Genomic DNA, 18,857 nt, shown 5'->3' with positions numbered 1-18,857 from the left:
AAAGGAAATGGTTACACTATGACACCTCTGGACTTTGCAAAAGCATCTGATAGAATATTGTATGGGAAACTATTACATAAGCTGGAGCAAATGGGATATGAAGATGGTAGCATGGATGGAATTGAGGGGGGGGGGGGGGCAGTTGGCCGACAGGCATTACAGTGTAGTATATGGAGGAGTGGAATCAAGGCAAACAAAGGAGACTAGCGGAGTGACTCAGGACACCATACCTGTTTGGGAAACTACTCTTTAATTTGATATATTAATGATATAGGAAATGATATGGCAGGGGCTAATCAGTTGTTTGCTGATGATGCAAAACTGGAGAGAGCAATAGTTGATAAAAGTGATCATCTCCAGCAGAATGATCTAAATATATTGACAGAATAGTTATCAATTTAAAGTTGGAAAATTTAAGTTGCACTTCAGGATGAAAATATTATACTTTGTATAATATTGATGGTATTGAACTGCAGGAAATTGACGAGAATAGGGATTTGGGAGTGATGGTGGACAGAGAATGAAGTTAAGAGGACATATTGCAAAAGTTGGCAAAATAGCTCAAAGGATTACTAGATGTTGAAGAACATATTGAGAAGTAAAGATAGGAAGGTTATTATCCCTCTTTATAAGGCTATGATTCCACAACATCTTGACCATGAGCAGAATTGGTCATTTGGGTTTTTTGGGAATCCAGAAGTGGTGGAAAGGATTCAGAGATGAGTAAGCTGGTGAGAGGTATGTGGAATGCTTCTTATGAGGATAGGTTGAAGGTGTGCAAGTTGCAAAGTTTAGTTGATAGGCAGAGAAGAGGAGAACATGATAGAAACTTACAAGTTACTAAAGAGATTCTATAAGATTGATATAAAAGAAATTTTCCAATATATGACGAGACAAGTAGGGAAAAAAACAAGGAGGCAATCCTGGAAGTTGTGTAAGGATATGCACACTAGATTTTTTTTGCTTGGAGAGTGGTGAATGAATGGATTGGATTGCAGGAGGCAGATGAGAGTGCCTAAATGGTGAATGAGTCTAAGGAGAGTATAATAGGTATTGTGTAATAATTTGTTAGCATGGATCTACCACAATACCTTAAAGCAAGCACTTGTATAATAATACATTCTCATATTAAGTTCATATTATAAAAGAAAGCTGATAACACTCTTTCCATCCTCAGTTTATTGCAAGTTTACCTTTGCAGACCAAATTTAGCAAATGAACAGAGAGCCCATAACATCTGTTCTTTAGATGCTTTATCACAGCAAGAAATCAATAATATCAAGAATTCCAAATATTTAAATAGAGTTAGTCCAAAAATCATCCAAAAAAATTAAACACTGGTAAGTTTCTACTCACATTAATGTGTCTGGTACAAAGAAGTGTATTGTTCATTGCCAGCTATTTAAGTTTATTCACAAGCCATCTTCAGGTTATCAATAAATAATGTTTTGCCTTCTACCAAAGAAAGATTGGCACTGTTATTCCCTCCTGGGAAGATTTTGGATTCCTCCAGTCTTTTTCCATCTGTGAAGAAAGACTGGATGAACATCCAAGTTATATTGACTCATCATACCACATATATCGGGATTAATACAGCATGAGACACTGGTGACAGAATCCTCTGGGATAACATCATATTGTTAGAAATATGAAAGATTATTTAAAGAATGTTCAGAGACATTTTTAAATCAACCAAATCTATACCACCACAAAGATGATTTAAGTATTTCCAAAGTAATTTTGTCATTTTTTTAAATCCATTTTAAATATCTATAAGGGATAATTATAATGACGCTGGTATAACAGCACTTGTCCTGAAATAAACAGCTAATTGTTTACACTGTTTAATTTTTTCTGATTGTTCTCATTCACAGCAAAAAATGATGTATAAGATGTATAATTTTTTTCAGTTGGTTACAAAGTAAATATACACGAAATTACATTTCAGTTTTAATCCTTATCCAAGTGTGAGCAAACAAAGTTTGCATGTGAAGTTACCTTCATTTAATTTATGATGTACAAGATGAATCTCAAAATATTTGTATTCCATTATAATCATTAGTAATAATTCAGTCCTTATTCTACTGTATGTTATGTGCATTAAATCATATTGCAATCATGAAGTGTATAAAAACATACCCCTCCGTGAAAACCTGACACAAATAATGTTGCAGGTTTTTGTACCTAACTTATCATTTGTTAATGAATAACACTTCTGCAATGATAATGGGTTTTACTAAGGTAAGACACTGCTCATTATGGCTTGATTTTAGTGTTGTTTTCGAGAGAAGACACGTGTTTGGCAATTTCTTTAATATGTTCAGGATATTTCTTTGAATTTGCTTGATGTACTGGAATATCAGGAATCTGTTAGGATTTTAGAGATTTTAGGTATTTTCATTAGAGATGAATTCTGTTTCTCATCTCAAACTGTGCATGGAAAACTTCTTAAAAACTACTGTGAGGAGTTATCTTTTTGTGTAGGTCTTTGAGGCTCAGTGGTATATTTAAGGTCACTGTGAAATTGATTGGATTACTAATTTTCTTATGCAGAAATAATAGCATGATGTGAAGATATCTGCAATTTTGTTTGCTGGTTTGTGAAACAGTTGAAATTTCAAGGTTGTAAAAAATAAAGTGCAGACAAATTGTCCTTGAAAAGTAATGAGCATCATATTACCAAATTTTACAGAAATTCTATTCTTAGTCTTCAAGGATATATTTTTTGGCAGGTAATGAGATCCAGAAAGTTGATTGTGCTTTTTTTTTATGTGAATTTTAGTCTGTTACAGGACTGGTTCAAAAAGATGAAAGATTGTTGATAATGTTTTGGTTTCTACAATAAAGCTACCATCCATGTTCAGGGTATAAGATGTTCTTCATTCACAATCAATTTTGCAGCAAGCACCGATAAATATACCAATGATCCACCTGACCTACACAAATGGTTTTTAGAGAGAGGATATTTTTACAGAATCTTCCTTTTGTGTAGCAGAAAGGCATATCTGATATGAAATGTTCTTCTGTTTGGTTAGACCACAACTTTCTATGTAGCTCAAAGGTATGCAACCTTTCAATGGGAGATGAATTTTATATGACCCCAGTTGCAATAACAGAATGTACTAAATCCCAGTGTATTCTGTGTTTGCTGACTATTTTAAGCAAATGTTAGGAGAAAATTTTTGATGGGACTGAGTCAATCAGCTAGTATGCTGCTCAGCAGTGACAGTCACAATTCACATGATATCATTCAATTCAGTAACCAATATGTAACCCGCAATCAATGCATTTATGCATTCTACACAGTATCAAACTGCTGAATATACAAGAGATAAATGGTACAATTTCATGATTTATCAATTAGTTTTCTAGGAATACTGTTAACTATAGCAACTTTCATATGCATATCTCTAGCTCATATCCAGCAAAGTAAATTATACTTAACAGGAAATTATATTCTTATTTTTACTCTTTTCCAAGCACAAGTAAATGAAGTAGCATCACAACAGACTACATGTCCATGGTAGCAGATGATGACTTCATATTAGATTACTTTAGTATCCTACAATGCACAGCACACTATCTTTTGGATGTGTATACTGCCATGCATAATGGGAAGAGTCACTATCCAGACCAGTTTCAACCTTTATTGAGGTGAAAAAGTAAAGGAATGTTCGTCATTGGCTGACCTAGAATAGTTAGTATAGGAGTGCAAGAGAGCATAATGTTATTAGAAGAAAGAAAAGACAGATGGATAGTATGAGAGAGAGAGAGAAAGAGAGAGAGAAAAAAGGCTCAGCTCTTTTATATCGTCATAGCCAAAGGTCAACCTTTATTGAGGTCTCATCAGTGAGAGCTAGACCCATGAAAATACTGAGAACTAAATCAATGGAGAAGCTATATCTTGATATATAAGCAGGAAAATGGTGTTTCACCATTTTTCTAATTAAAAAAATTAAATTAATGAATTTAATTTATCGAGTCTTGACATCGTTAGCATTCAGGAATGTGTTAGCAAAGCTTATCTCGGGTGACATGGTCACTCAAATAGAATGGGAGAGACAAAGTTAGCAAAACAAGTGTTCTTTGCCATGATGGCAGGAAAAAGACCCAAAGGAAGACCAAATTTTAGGTGGACTGATACAGTAAAAAAGTGCCTTAGAAGACAGAAATATAAACTCTGGTAATACTGAAATCTTGACAGATAACAGAATAATTTGGAGGAAAATTGTCAACAGGAAGTTACTAATGATATAACTTTTTCATGTAGTACTAGTTCATAATATCCTGTATCTCCCATCCCAAAGATAGATAAATAAAAAACTGAAGGGATAGGAAAGAATACAGTTCAACTCTACAAACACTGAGGAATAACTACCTTAGGCAGTACATGATGGGGAGTCGTGATTTAAGAATATTGGATCTAGTAAGAGCAAGTAATATCTCTATATAAAATTATCCTGCTGTTTCACTTCTATATCAAGAATGATCATGCAACTTTAACTTGGGAGGAGGAGGTCAAATCATGTGAGAGCCTTGAATAAAAAACATTTAGGTGGAGGGGCGCGCCATCCATATGTGCAATGTGTGCAACACACACAGGCGTCAGGATAGTAAAGGCGCCAAAGAGGAGGAAATACTTAAAAAAAAAAAACGTTTTTCAAAGTGATTTTTGTTATTGGAAGGGGGGGGGAATAGGGGCGCCAACTAAAGTTTTGCACACAGGTGCCTGACACTACTGGCGCACCCCTGTTTAGGTGGATGATGAAGGCAGATGGAGCTATACCAAAAGAATAAGCTACACCAAACTTGTGCCTCCAGTTTATCGTTATTGCGAGTGTTTTTTCATCGAAATTAACCATCAAACGGACACCATAACAGCGGGTGCTGAGCAGCAGAATACTTCTGTACAACCTGTAAGTACTTATAGTGTATTAAATCAGCTATCCTTCCAATTCAAAATCAGCCACATGTAAGCACTCACGATGCCTACTGTATGCAGCAAAGATGGTGGCATCAAAAGCCAATGGCTAATGAGCACCACGTGTCTCGCCAGTACAGTCGATCACCACCGACAAACCTATTACGTGCCGCAGTTGCAAAACTGGTGTCACAGACAGAAAAAAGGGCATATTCTGCAAGTTCTGTTGCCACTGGCAACAGAACTTGCAGAATATGCTTCCTGCAAGAAAACAAACGAAGCTGCGCAAAAGCTACTTATCCAACTTAACCAGGTATTCTTCTGTTCGCAGTGCCTCCCTATGGTAAAACAACTTCTTAACATAGGTAAACATGTTGAAAACCTCGAACAGCACATCAATGCTTTAAATGAAACTTTTATCTCCAAAATACGTGCAGTCGAAGCTAAGCTAGAACAAATTGAAAACCAGCACACGCAAGCTCTACTTCACCAGTAAAAGAACTTCGCGATCTAATCGCATCAACAGTAAATGACTTGATGGAAGCTAAACACAAAAAACTCAACGGCATCATTTTGAACTTCCCGACGGAAAGTTCAAAAAGTTCGTTACATTACAAACTAACTGAGAATGCAACATCGATCTTAAGAATATCATCAGGTGCCATCGTTTTGGGCCTATAAATAAAAGGAAGGACGGAATGAACTTTCCGCGCCTAGTAAAAGTGACTTGTGACATGCCGACAAGCACATCAAAAATAATAACAGCAATCAATAACAAGTTCAAAGACACCTGTCCCCAATCACGCACAAACAGACTTATCATTTACACAAAGGGAACAAAGACGCCAGCTTTGAAGACAACTCGAAGAAAAAACATCAAAACGGTGACAACAGTTGGACCATCGACGACAGACAAGATAAACTGGTGAAAAAACCAAGTGATGCCACTAGTAGCTACTATGGAGACCAGCATGCAGGCACCACATAGGAAATGTGCAAGACCCATGAGGTCCAACATATGACTCACAAAACCCTACACATCCACTTCACCAACATCCGTGGCCTAAACTCCAACCTGAATAGTGTCCACTACCTACAGTCTACCAAACCCCACCTACTTTTCCTGGCAGAAACTCAAATCTCACCTCCCCCAGCACCACTTATCTCAACCTTCCGAACTACTCACTCTTTAACAACTTTCGTCCTAAGGGCTATGGTGTCTGCCCATACATCCGCTCTGACATACTTTGCCAGAGAGCACCCAACCTCGAACCTTTGACCTTCTTTGGTTAAAAATATCCCTTCCCCACTCAGTCCAATTCATCTGCTGTCTCTATTGCTCCCAACTAATAACCAACCACTCTGAGCTCTTTAATTTCCTCTCCCTAAAAATCGACTTTCTCCAATCCCACTTTCCCAACAGCGAAATCATCCTCCTAGGAGATTTTAATGTCCACAACACTAGCTGGCTTTCCTCCTCCAGTTATACAGATCTTGCAGGCAGAGACACTGAAACATTTGCCATCACTAACGACCTTACACAACTTGTCCAGATGCCAACCAGACTACCAGATAACCCAAACCACTCCCCAAACACCCTAGATCTCTTCCTCACCAATGACCCCTCTAAATACACAAAGTAGTGACCCCCCCCCGGGATATTCTGACCACAACTTAGTGCTCATCTCCTCCCCCATGAAATTGTTGCATGGGGGAGGAGATGAGCACTAGGTTGGTACCATAACACCAAAACTGTTATAGTGTCAAGTGGGACAGCCTCTCAACTTCCATGCTGCATTCCCATGGTTGGACTATTGCTTCCGGCCTTCCAACCCAAACATATGCACCGAGCTTATTACCAAAGTAATCCTCACCAACATGAATACATACATTCCATACAGCACTCTGAATTGCCATTCCCTAACGAAACCCTGTTCTCCAAAAGATGTGCCAAGGCTGTAAAGATGAAACACCAGACATAGCACAACTGGCTGAAATCAAGAACCTCATCCTCCTTCAAAGCTTACACCGAAGCCCATAATAGATGCAAACAAAAAATCAATGCTTCCAAAATAGAGTTTGAAAGAGCAAAAAGCAGGAAACTAGCAGCCTGTCCAAACAGCAGTCGAGCCTTTTGGTCTCTCACCAAAGCAATCAGTCTTAACTTCTGTCCAACACTATTCCCACCCCCATCATATCCAGATGGCTCTACTGCATCATCATCCACAGAAAAAGCCAATCTTCTGGTTTCATACTTTGCTTCAAATGCATGCATAACTGATGATGGTAAATGTCCCCCAACCATTCCAGACACCAAACAATGTCCCCTATATCCTTTTGCCAGGATGAGATCAGAAAAATACTGTCCAAATTAGACACAAAAAAAGTCTCCTGGGTTCGATGGCATTCCCCCAATTGTTCCGAAAGCTTGTGCTCTTGAACTGACCCCTATCCTATGTCACCTATATATACTCTCTTACTCCACTGGAATCTATCCCGCAAACTGGAAATTGGCCTATATTCAGCCCATTCCCAAGAAGGGTGACAAGTCACTGCCATCCAATTACCACCCTATCTCGCTTACCTAAGTCCTGTCAAAAGTAATGGAAAAAATCATCAATTCCCAACTCCTACACTATCTTGAAGACACTCACTAACTAAATGACTGCCAGTATGGATTCAGCCACTGCCGATCAACAGGAGATCTACTCACATACATCACCCATCTCTGGACAAATGCTATGGAGAGGTTTGGCGAATCTCATGTGGCTGCACTAGATATATCCAAAGCCTTTGACCGGGTCTGGCAAACTACCATCATTCGGTCTGATCCAGGGCTTCTGTAGTTGGATTGCCAGCTTTCTGTCTGGATATACGCTATGTGTGATGGTGGACGGCTCCCTATCCTCTCACCACTCAATTAATGCTGGGGTCCCACAAAGTTCTGTTCTCTCACCAACCCTCTTCCTACTATATATCAATGACTTACTGCAATTGACTTCCAACCCAATACACAGTTTTGCAGATGACAGCACACTTCACTCCTCACTTGCATTTGATAAGACTTACCCTTCACAACTCACCTCAACCTACAGAACATCAACCACCACCACCACCACCCTCAACTCTGATCTCCAAGCCATCCTACAATGGGGTTCGGATAACCTCATAAATTTCGACGCCAATAAAACCCAGTTCTGTACTATTTCACATAAAAAAATAACCATTTTCCCCCAGTATTCTTTTTGACAATACCCAAATTTCCAGAGTTTGAGATCTCGCTTCTTGGAATCACCTTCACATCAAGCCTCTCCTGGCATAAACATATGACACCATTGCATCATCAGCCTCAAAAAAACTAGGATTTCTCTTTTGCTCAAGATGTTACTTCACCCCCTGAACAGCTACTAACATTATACAAATCACAAATCTGCCCAGCTATTGAATACTCCTCCCACATATGGAGTGGGGGCCTCTAAAAGCTCTCTCAAAATGCTCGACTCAATACAGAGGAGAGCAATTAGACTTATCAATGATGCATCCCTTACCAACTCTCTCCGCCCACTTTCACACAGACATATGGTCTCTGCAGTATGTATATTCTACAAATATTTCCATGGGAAATGTCATCCGAAATAACATCAATAATTCCTCTGCTCAGTACAAAGCTCGTTGGAACACGTGCAGCTGCTGCACAACATCCCTTCACAGTACACCTAGAAACAAACAGAACCAGTTTCTTTTCCTCTTCCTTCATCCCTGCAACTGCTGCACTGTGGAACAGTTTCCCACCTGCTATATTTTCCAAGGAATACAATTTAAAGTCATTCAAATCAAATGTAAACAAATTCCTCCTTTCCCAACCCACTACCCATACACAGCACTAATGTACTATAGGTTGACCAACCCACCTCCTGTGTATGGACCCAAAATTAAAAAAAAAGATCATTAAGACTGAAGTGCCTTGGAATGAAAAAAAACATGATAGAGAAATGAACAGTGTGCCATATCTGACTATTTCTAGATATAGAAGGAAAAATCACATAGAAGTTCAATGAATGAATAAGACTAAAACAAGAATTACATAAAAAGAGAATGCTGTGGATAAAATACCAGGAGAAAAGTTATAATGAGGCCTAGAAGCAGTATGAAATCAAGTTAGTGAGGCAGGCAAAACTGGATTAAGAAAAACAGTCAGTCTTAAGGGCAAAGGAAAATCTGAGAATTTTTTCACTATGTGACAAGTAAAAATAAAATTGACCATGAAAGAATGGCCTTAGTGAATGCAGAAGGTAAAAAAGTGTTGGATGCTTTATAAACATTGAGCAGTTAAGAATTGCTTGAGTTATCAGTTATCTCAGGAGTACAAAAATCAAATCCAATTTATTTTATATTTCAGAAGTGCCAATTCATGACAGGTTAAGAAAAACTTTTCCTTTTGTATCTTTTTTTTCTTTACACATTGAAGTGAATATTCTTGTAAAAGTCATTTTCTTCTCTGTGAGAGAAAGTATCTGGAAAATGACAAGTGATAAGTATTCATAAATTCATATTTTCCAACAGGAATATCTATTAGTTCCATTTTGAAATTAAGACTTCTTTGATTGGACTTCCTGATTCTCTGTACACAATGTAAATTCTAGAGCTACCTCCAAAAGATGGAAAGATATTTTTTGTCATATTTATTAGTATAATTTCTTATTATAATCAGTTGACATATAGGATATGACAACATTCCTTCATTTGAGATGAACAGGTTGTTATAGGCAAGCAGTCATATTGAATTTATCTTTCCAATCACAAGAAAATAAGTGAAATAACTATATCCATCAACTATTTCTACATGACAAAAGACTAATACTGAACAGCTTCACATCCATGTCCCACCCACAAAAAAACGTCACCCACACACACTACCCCACCAAAGAATATAAATTCCATCTTAAACTATGTCCAAAACAAAATAAAAAATGGGAATGGCTATGTGAACATTTTTGTTTAAATTCTTAAAATTAGGAAAACCAAAACAATAATTTTGGAGGTTGTATAGTTCAATCCTCTTCAGATGACTCTGGCCAGTGGCAGCATGTATGGTATTTTTCCTTGTTTAGCCTCCACCTTACACAAAACAGCTTTGAATCTACTGGATCTATCACTCCCTACAATTTTGGATGTTCTTTGTGCTTACTGAATTAATTGGCTAGTGCATTTAACAATCATCTTTCTCTATCTCAGACCTCCAATATAAATTCCACAATATATTTAATCTTGAGGTTCCAAGTCTTAAAAATCTTGGTTTCCTCAATGTCTACTTTTCTGGACTTAATTCTTTTGCTATCAACAAATACCCATCCTTCTCCCTCTCTTTGCTGTTATCTGTCATCTTGAAATGCAAAGATTTTTGGATAACCTGCAGAGACTAACACCACACAAACTTCAATTTTATTTCTCTGGCATTAGTCAACTAGAATAATCATTCTCACCAAGAAACTTATAGGTTTTCCATTCAGCAATCTGCATCATAACATTCATTCCTTCCGTTCCTCAACAACTGTCACTACCAGTGTTAAATTAGAAAGTGCCCAAACCCACATGGATCACATCATCAACTCCAATGCTTCTACTCACAATTATTCTTACTTTCAGACACTGATCACTTCTATATTACTTACATAAATTTCCCTAAGCTTCTACCTTAATAGCTGTCATTTCTGTGATTCTTTACATTCATTTCCTCACTAATCAACAGTGCCATCATCTGATAACACCAAACCTATTCAAATGAAAATTATGTTGCTGATATAAATCCCTTCTCCCATTAAAATTATTCCACATATTCAGAAACCAAATACCATTTCTTCTATAATTTATGTATTTGATCATCACAATCACAGGTCCTCCTCAATTCATTTCTATTGCATCATGGTAGCATTGTTCACAATAGCATTTAACTTTTATGATTTCATATGGGTAAAAATAGGAATTAGTAACAATTATATTATTTACAAGACATGAAAAATACTGTTTGAGATAAAATTGCTCATTAAAAATATGAAGAGTTGTCAAAAAGATTACTTAACAAAAAAAAGTACACATTACTTTCCTTGGACTAAAATGTTTCTCTTAACAGTGTCAAATACAAGTGACAAATGAGAAACAACTTTCACATACCTGAAGTATGTTGGAATTCCAAAGTTTTGTTACAAATATAAAGTGTTCAGATTTGTCTTGATGAGTCTCTTTCTGAAAACGTTATTACAGATTACAATTATATTACTGTATACCATTTGTGCTCTCTCTCTCTCTCTCTCATGTATTCATATCCTACAAGCATACATGCAGAGAGGATGAAAACTACTGTTGCTATTTTGTAAATCAACACAGGTTAAAAAAAAAAAGTTAAACAAAAATGCTCACAACATAAATGTTATTTCATGCTATGACAGATAATACAGTTGCAAAATTCATTTATGGAGTTTTAGTCTTTAACTGCCAGTGACATAAAAAGCAAAATTCACTTACCAATCAACATTTCATACATGATTACTCCTAAGGACCACCAATCACAAGCACTATTATAACCAGTTTGCATAAAAACTTCTGGAGCTATATAGTCTGGTGTTCCTACTGTAGAATATGCCTACAAACAGAAAGAATGTAACTTAGGCCTAAAAAAAGTTTCATAAATGTGTGTGCAGGTGACTCAAATACAACAATAACAAATTACAGTCAGTTCTCACCATACGCTACAACAACCTTATAGAGATCACAGGAATAATTTATTAACATGAAGCAATGAATTTTTTGTAGAAAATTCACTATAAGTGATTGTAGTATATTCATTTATTGTAGTAAATTTTATTGCTATTTCATTGTAGCAAATTGGATTTATCTGGTCATTAAAACAATAAAAAACATACAAAGAAAAAACACCAACTAGTTTCACAACAGGGAGCTTGTGAATTTTTCAGAATAAAATACACATAAAGATATAGCTGGCATAGTGCAATTCAGAGAACAGCGGAACATTGTGCCCTTCAATTGGAAAAGACCTAGGTTTGATCCTTGTCGTGAGGGGAATTCTTATATGGGCTTTTTCAGTTGAAGGTAAGTTAGCCAATCTCATATGGTAGTAGCAGTTTTTTTCTCCTGGAAACTTGGGTTTTTCATCCCGTATACAGACAGATTGGCCTTCAGAACATACGCAATTTACTGACAAAAAATACTGTTTTTTGTGGTGATGATGGGCGATAGATGGAGTTCATGGTAGTAGTGTCATAGTTAGAGAATTAAGTACTAGTGGAGAGGATGAGATGTATTTTGCCAAGTAGAGTGGTGTGTCCTCTCATGATGAGTCTTTGGACTCCTGGAGTTGTCACATAATAATAAAGATGACAAAAAATACAAATTACCATAAAAAAATGCTGAAAGTAACCATCTTAGTATAAACAACTGAAACACAAGGAGACAGTGAAGTATGGTACAAGTCATCTGTTTTCTACAATTGTATGATATTAGCAGAATAACTGATATCAGATATGTGCAGTGATCTAATCAATGATTTCCAAATATCACTTAGGATAAGTCCTTGGTTTTTGTTGAGTGAACTATGCGAAAAAATAATGTGCAAAAATACGTAAAAAAATTAGTGAATTTTTCATCTAATCACCTCCAAACAATGCAAGGAAATGGATGGATGGTGCTGCACTTTACTACGGCCTTATGTTTCAACTGTTTCTTTCAATTTTTAATGCTAATTTGTATTTTTTCCTTGTCAATTTTACATGTATTTTACCCTGAAGAAGTCAGATTCCCAGTGGTGAAAGCAGTTAGCATTTTTTCTTTGTATGTTTGTTTTAACAACCATATGCAGCTTCTTATAATAGCTATTTGTGGTTGTAAAGTGTACTTTCAAAAAGATTATACTGACCAGCTGCCGCCTATTCTTTTTCCAACTTTCTGCCCTTCTTTTGGAATCCATGGGATTACTGGCTAAATGTTAAGAAATAAAATTAATAATGAAATATTACTTAAAAAAGCAAACTAAAAAAATTGGCTTTAGGAGAAAAGGCTTTAACTTCTTTGATTAGCTAAGTTTCTATGTATAAAAAATAAAGATCTATACCTTTATATATATATATATATATATATATATATATATACACACACACACACATTTTACATTTATATATATATACTAGGGGGGCCTGATGCCTACGCCCCCCTAGTATATATATATGAACCAATCCACTTAGATTGTGACTGAACCAATCTAAGTGGATTGGTTCAGTCACAAGTGCCTTAGAAGCACAAAATGTTAGATAAGACAATATGGGAGTGCTCAGAAGTAATAGATTAATTTGGAAAATTGCTGATAGGAGATTAATAGTAATGTCAACTCAATCATGTAGTATTGTCAGAGTAACCTGAACACCCTTTGTGGGTACATATCAGGAAATTGATCATGATGGTATAGATTTTTATCCAATATTTAAAAAAAAAAATTAGTTTCAAATAAAATATTAAAAGGGTTGCTTTATAAACTGTTAATATTCTGTCAACGGACAGAAAGAATTGGATAATGGTTTTGAAAATAATTGAGTGGATATCCTAATTGGATTTTTGAAAACTTTTTTTTTTTTAATATCTGATCTACACATGAAAGGTCACAAAGACCTATAGCACATTAATACTGTGTGTGGGCAAGAGGAACAGAAGAAAGGAGGAATCTGTTCACATTTTGCTTGAACAGCTGAGAGTTGGGGAAGGTAGAGTGGTGGAGACTGTTCCAAAGAACAGAAGTAGATGGGATGAAGGAGGAGGCAATAAAGGTGGTTTGGAGAGTTTCAAGATGGACTATACAAGTGTGTTGGTTAGCTGTTTTATTGATTTTGAATGAGTGTAGAGGAATAATAGTAGTAAATTCAGCAGAGCGCTTTCTATGGAGGTATATCTAGAAGAGGCACAAGATAGAAACAATGTCTGTGAGAGAGGGATCATTAATTAGCAGGATTGCAGGTTTCAGCACTCTCTTTAAATAGGCATTTGAATTGTACCAGTATCTATGTAGAAGGCAAGTTTCAGACCAAAGAATGTTGTGGTCTGTCTCTAATCCGTGTTGAGCTAATCCAGACTTCTTGAATTTTTTGTAGAAAATGCATAATTGATGTTCTTGTATTCGTTTTTCTATTGAGCATCCAGTTTGTCCAAAGCAGGAAAGATGGCAGTCACATGGAACTTGATATACACCTGGAAGAGATATAGGCGAGTGTTTATCTTTAGAAAAGGGGAGAAAACGTTGAGTATTAATATGAATAAAAGTCGCTACTAAATCATGTTTCTTCAGAATTCTTGAAATTGGTTCTGAAATGCCAGAAATGTATGGGATTTGAACCCAGTGGATTGATTCCTTGTTGTTTGGGTTAAGTTTGTAGGAGTCAAACAGATGTTGTGTAGTCCTTTTGAAGAAGCCATTTAATTTCATATATTGTTTGATAGTTGAGAGTTCTTCCTGTAAATAATGGGAAGTTGAACAATTAGTTTTAGCCTCAAATTAAGTACTTTATGATTCCTGTTTGAGAAGGTTTAAATTATATGAAACAATACATGAAATTAAATGGCTTCTCTGAAAGGACTACACAACATCTGTTTGACTCCTACAAACCTAACCCAAACAACAAGGAATCAATATGTCAGGTTCCAATCCCATACATCTCTGGCATTTCAGAACAAATTTCAATCTAATTCTGAAGGAAGGTGATTCAGTAGCTACTTATATTCCTATTAATAAACTCTCATTATATTTTCCCTCTTCTAAAGATAAATGCTTGCTTATATCTCTTCCAGGTGTATAAAAAGTTCCATGTGACTGCCATTTTTCCTACTTGGGACAAACTGCATGTTAAATAGTAAAAAGAATACAAGAACATCACAGTCACATATTTTCCACAAAAAATCCGAGAAGTCTGGATTAGCTCAACATGGAATAGAGGCAGACCACAATATTCTTTGATCTGAAGCTCACCGTCAACATAGATGTTGGTACAAATTGAAACGCCTATTTAAAGAGAGTGCTGAGGCCTTGCTTCACCACCCTACCTCAATCAGAATGACTGCCTATTCGTATAAAAAATATGGGAACGTTTGATTCTAATGATAGTCTGTTAATTTCAGACTGGAATATATGGCAGTATAGTTGATAAATAATGCTTTTATCCTGTGTTTTTGTGTATATATTGTATAGAACCAAAAAAACCTAGAGGAAGGGTGAGATAGTGGACAAAGCCATAGTTTAAGGAGCATATTGTTGTTGTTGTTCTTCTCCCTAAACTATGGCTTTGTCCACTATCTCACCCTTCCATAAGATAGCTCTGTAACAGCCTACTGGCTGTTACAGAGCTATCTTAAGCTCTTCTAAGTCATACCCGTCCCAAGGATAAAGTGACTAGCCCTATGCCTCCTGGTATATTCTATGGCTGTAGCTGTGTGTGTTCACGGGGCCAGTTTGCCTGCTTGCGGGAGGATAAACTGGAAAGAAAAACTCTGCTGTTCACGCCCAGCACCGGCTAACTTGACTATGTCTGAGAAAGATCCTTAAGCTTCTCGTATCGGTGATGGAAATCAAACCCAGGACACTCCTTTCCCAGGCATATGGTTGCGAAGCACATAGCCACTAGGCTAACAGTGCAGACGATCATATTGTTAAGATAGTTAATTTTTTACACTGGATAAGTGTAATGTTTGAAGAGAACACTGACTTATAGGAATAAGGAAGTTATTCTCTTTTTTTTTTTGATAAGGTCAGACTATTGTCTTGAATATTCAGATGTAGTCAGTGGTGAGCTATGGAAATTTCACACAAAAACTTTTATTAATACAGCTTGTGTGCAAATTCCAATCAAAAAGTATGAGAGGACAATCAACCTCTAAAGGCTATCATTTTTAAACAAATATTTCATTATCTAAACATGATATTTGCACACAATCAACTGTGTTAATTTCTCTTACATAAGAAAAACATTTTTTAACTATCAAAATATAATAAGAATGAAATCTTTTATAATCTTTTATAAAACATTTGATTGGCTACTGGTTTTATCATACGATTGGCTACCAAAAGGAAGAAGGGTAAAGATAGCGCAGGCACTTATTTTATTTTCAAACTTGGGCGCACTTGTTATAGAGGAGTCGAAACAATAATTCCAAATAATCTATACACTGTCGAATAGACTAATTTTTGTTAGGTTACCGTATGAATTTGTCGCTTAATATGTTTAAAAAAAAATTTTTTTTTTGAAAAAAATAATACGAGCGGAAAAGATCCAGTGGAAGGTGACCAAGATGATATCTGGTATATGGAATTGTGCATATTTTCAAAACATGAATTCCACACAAGAGAGACTATCACCTATTACACATTTAGTGCCATGGGTGGTAAGAATTAGATAATCTGGTGTCCCTATTCTAGACACCAGATTTTGAAGTCTGGAAGTAGAACAGGACTTTTTTCAAACCACTCCAGACTTCAAAGGTGGGATAGTGGTCTCACACAGGGTGACAAACAATTTTCTTCCACCTAAAGACTTTCACAAACATCTGTACCACAGTAGGATTTGAAACCACTGTTGGTTAGTTGGTTGGTTGGTTGGAGAGCAGTATACTATCCACTCAGCCAGTGTAGCCAACAAAGGCTGGATTGAGGTGATAAGGACAAATTGAAGAAACCTTGTCTTTAATGTTTGAAAAATACAAGAATGAGACAGAGATATGATAAAAACATAAGTTAATCATCTGATATGATATAAGTTATAATAGGTATGTAGACAGAGTGACACAAACTCTCAATGAGTCCTTAGACTTTCTGATAAGGCAGTAATAATAATCATAATAAAGGAATAACTAAACAAGTATACATAAAAGGATAAAAGAAGCAGAGATTAAGGAATGGTTAAAATATTATAATAAATAATAATCAGCTAATGCCTTTTATTCTCCTATAGGGAGTAGGTGGGGCCTTTTAACCCAATCTAGCTTTTTTTGGGACTGAATGGGCAGTTTAATCTCCATCGGTAGCCATTCGATAGCTGGCCCATGACTATCACTAATTATAGGTGGCAACCAATGAAGAGACAGGCAAACAAGTGTTACCATCTCTTGGTACCTAACCCTAACAGGATGTGTTACTGTCTGAAATAATGTGGGTTCTACAGCTGATTTTCTTTAGTTTACAGAACGAAAAACCTGCTTGCCCATGCCAGAGATTGATCAGACTTAAGTCTCTCTTCAGGTGGGCTAGCACAGAAGATACAAGTGCCATTTCCACTGAGCTACATAGGTCTTGGCATAGTTATGAGTGAAGGATAGTTGCAGGAGAAACATACTGTCTATACTAGGCATTCCTTTTGCTGTAAAGAGTGATCTGTATTACGAGTATTCCTTTTGAAAATACAGCAGGAAAAAAAAAATTCAGAATGGAAAATAGAAAAATACTTAATTCACAGGAAACTGTTGTAGTTTTAGAAGCTTATAACTAATGTATTATGATTGCAGTAGCTATTACTACAACAAACAGAATAGTAGTTTGGGATAGTTAAAAAAAAAAACTCATTTACAGAAAGAAAACAGGAGGAGAATTTATTCCAAGATTAAAATTAAGTTGTTAAGTAACATTACACAATATGTTTGTAGCAATAAATTCAAAGATTTTTGCAAGTTATCTTTTTAGGCACAAGATGAGATTTTTTATCAGAAATATTGGAATACAAAAAATGTCATGGGATCAGTAGCAGAAAGTTCAAGTAAGGTCTATATGTAAATGAATCAGGAAGATATTAAAAGATTTCATCATGAAATCATGGAAACAACTACTACGTTTAGTTTAATATAAACCAAAATAAACACTCGATGTTTCGACCTTCACATTAAGGTCATCATCTGGGGGTATACACTTATATACAAAGAAACAAGCTACACTACAATCTACATGGTATGCTCAAGTTACTGATCAACTGTTAAAACTATTAGCCTGACCTCTGGTGAAAAAAAAAATCTTACTACATCAAAGCTAGAGTCCTGTTATTATAATTATCTATTAGGTTACAAAATTAAATTAAGCAGGAGAGTAACATATTCACACAGAAAAATAATAAATAAATAACTAAATTACTTAATAAGTATACATATGAATTGCAACAAACTGATATATGGATAGCATCCAATAAAAGCTGAAAAATTGCTTAGAAAGAAAGAAAGAAAGGATACTATGGTATGCTAAAGTTACTGATCAACTGCTAAAACTACCTGACCTCTGGTGAAAAAAAAAAAACAACCTTACTACATCAAAGCGAGTCCTGTTATTATAATTATCTATTAGGTTACAAAATTAAATTCAGCTGGAGAGTAACATGTTCACACAGAAAAATAATAAATGAATAACTAAATTACTTATATAAGTAGACATATGAATTGCAACAAACTGGTATGGATAGCAGCCAATAAAAGCTGAAAAATTGCTTAGAAAGAAAGGATACTGAAAGATTTAGTTGACAGACTTGTGATGAATATTCTTTAATGTAAAAGATGTAACTTGAAAAGTGATGAAATTAGTGTTTGCAAATTTTGGAAAAACAGCAGACACTAAATGATATACTGCATCAGGAAGAATACCAAAGCATCTGCGGAAAGCAGAGGAGAAAAATTGGAATTATTGGCTTAACATCATAACAGACAATCTCGTTGAATACAAACAATATAAAGACTGCCATTTTTTTTTAAATATTGAAGTGTAATTTCATGTGGAAACTTAACACACACACAAATTATGACCATGTAGTTAGCCATGTTAAACTCAAGAGGATTGATGCACAATGCATTTATGAGATTAGGAAAAGGAAAGTTCATAAAGATCTTTCAATCTAGTGAATGTGACTTCATGGAG

At 35.8% G+C, this 18,857-nt stretch overlaps 1 protein-coding gene across 7 annotated transcripts in view; it reads right to left on the bottom strand.

The window, feature by feature from the left end:
- The window catches only part of trc (Serine/threonine-protein kinase tricornered), a 274,402-nt gene that overhangs the window by 32,704 nt on the left and 222,841 nt on the right, over window positions 1–18,857 (bottom strand). For all 7 annotated transcript variants that reach the window (XM_090394419.1, XM_090394418.1, XM_090394421.1 and 4 more), the window contains 2 exons: window positions 12,852–12,913; window positions 11,444–11,561 (listed from right to left, as the gene is read on the bottom strand). In XM_090394419.1, coding sequence (XP_090250545.1) covers window positions 11,444–11,561; window positions 12,852–12,913 — 180 coding nt within the window. The remainder of the gene's footprint in view (window positions 1–11,443; window positions 11,562–12,851; window positions 12,914–18,857) is intronic.

The sequence above is a fragment of the Typopeltis vanoorti genome, chromosome 6, assembly GCF_054136105.1.
Source record: "Typopeltis vanoorti isolate ZY-2024b chromosome 6, IOZ_Tvanoo_1.0, whole genome shotgun sequence".
Lineage (NCBI taxonomy): Eukaryota > Metazoa > Arthropoda > Arachnida > Uropygi > Thelyphonidae > Typopeltis > Typopeltis vanoorti.
The sequence above is the reverse complement of the archived record's forward strand: the minus strand, read 5'-3'. Positions and strand labels throughout refer to the sequence as shown.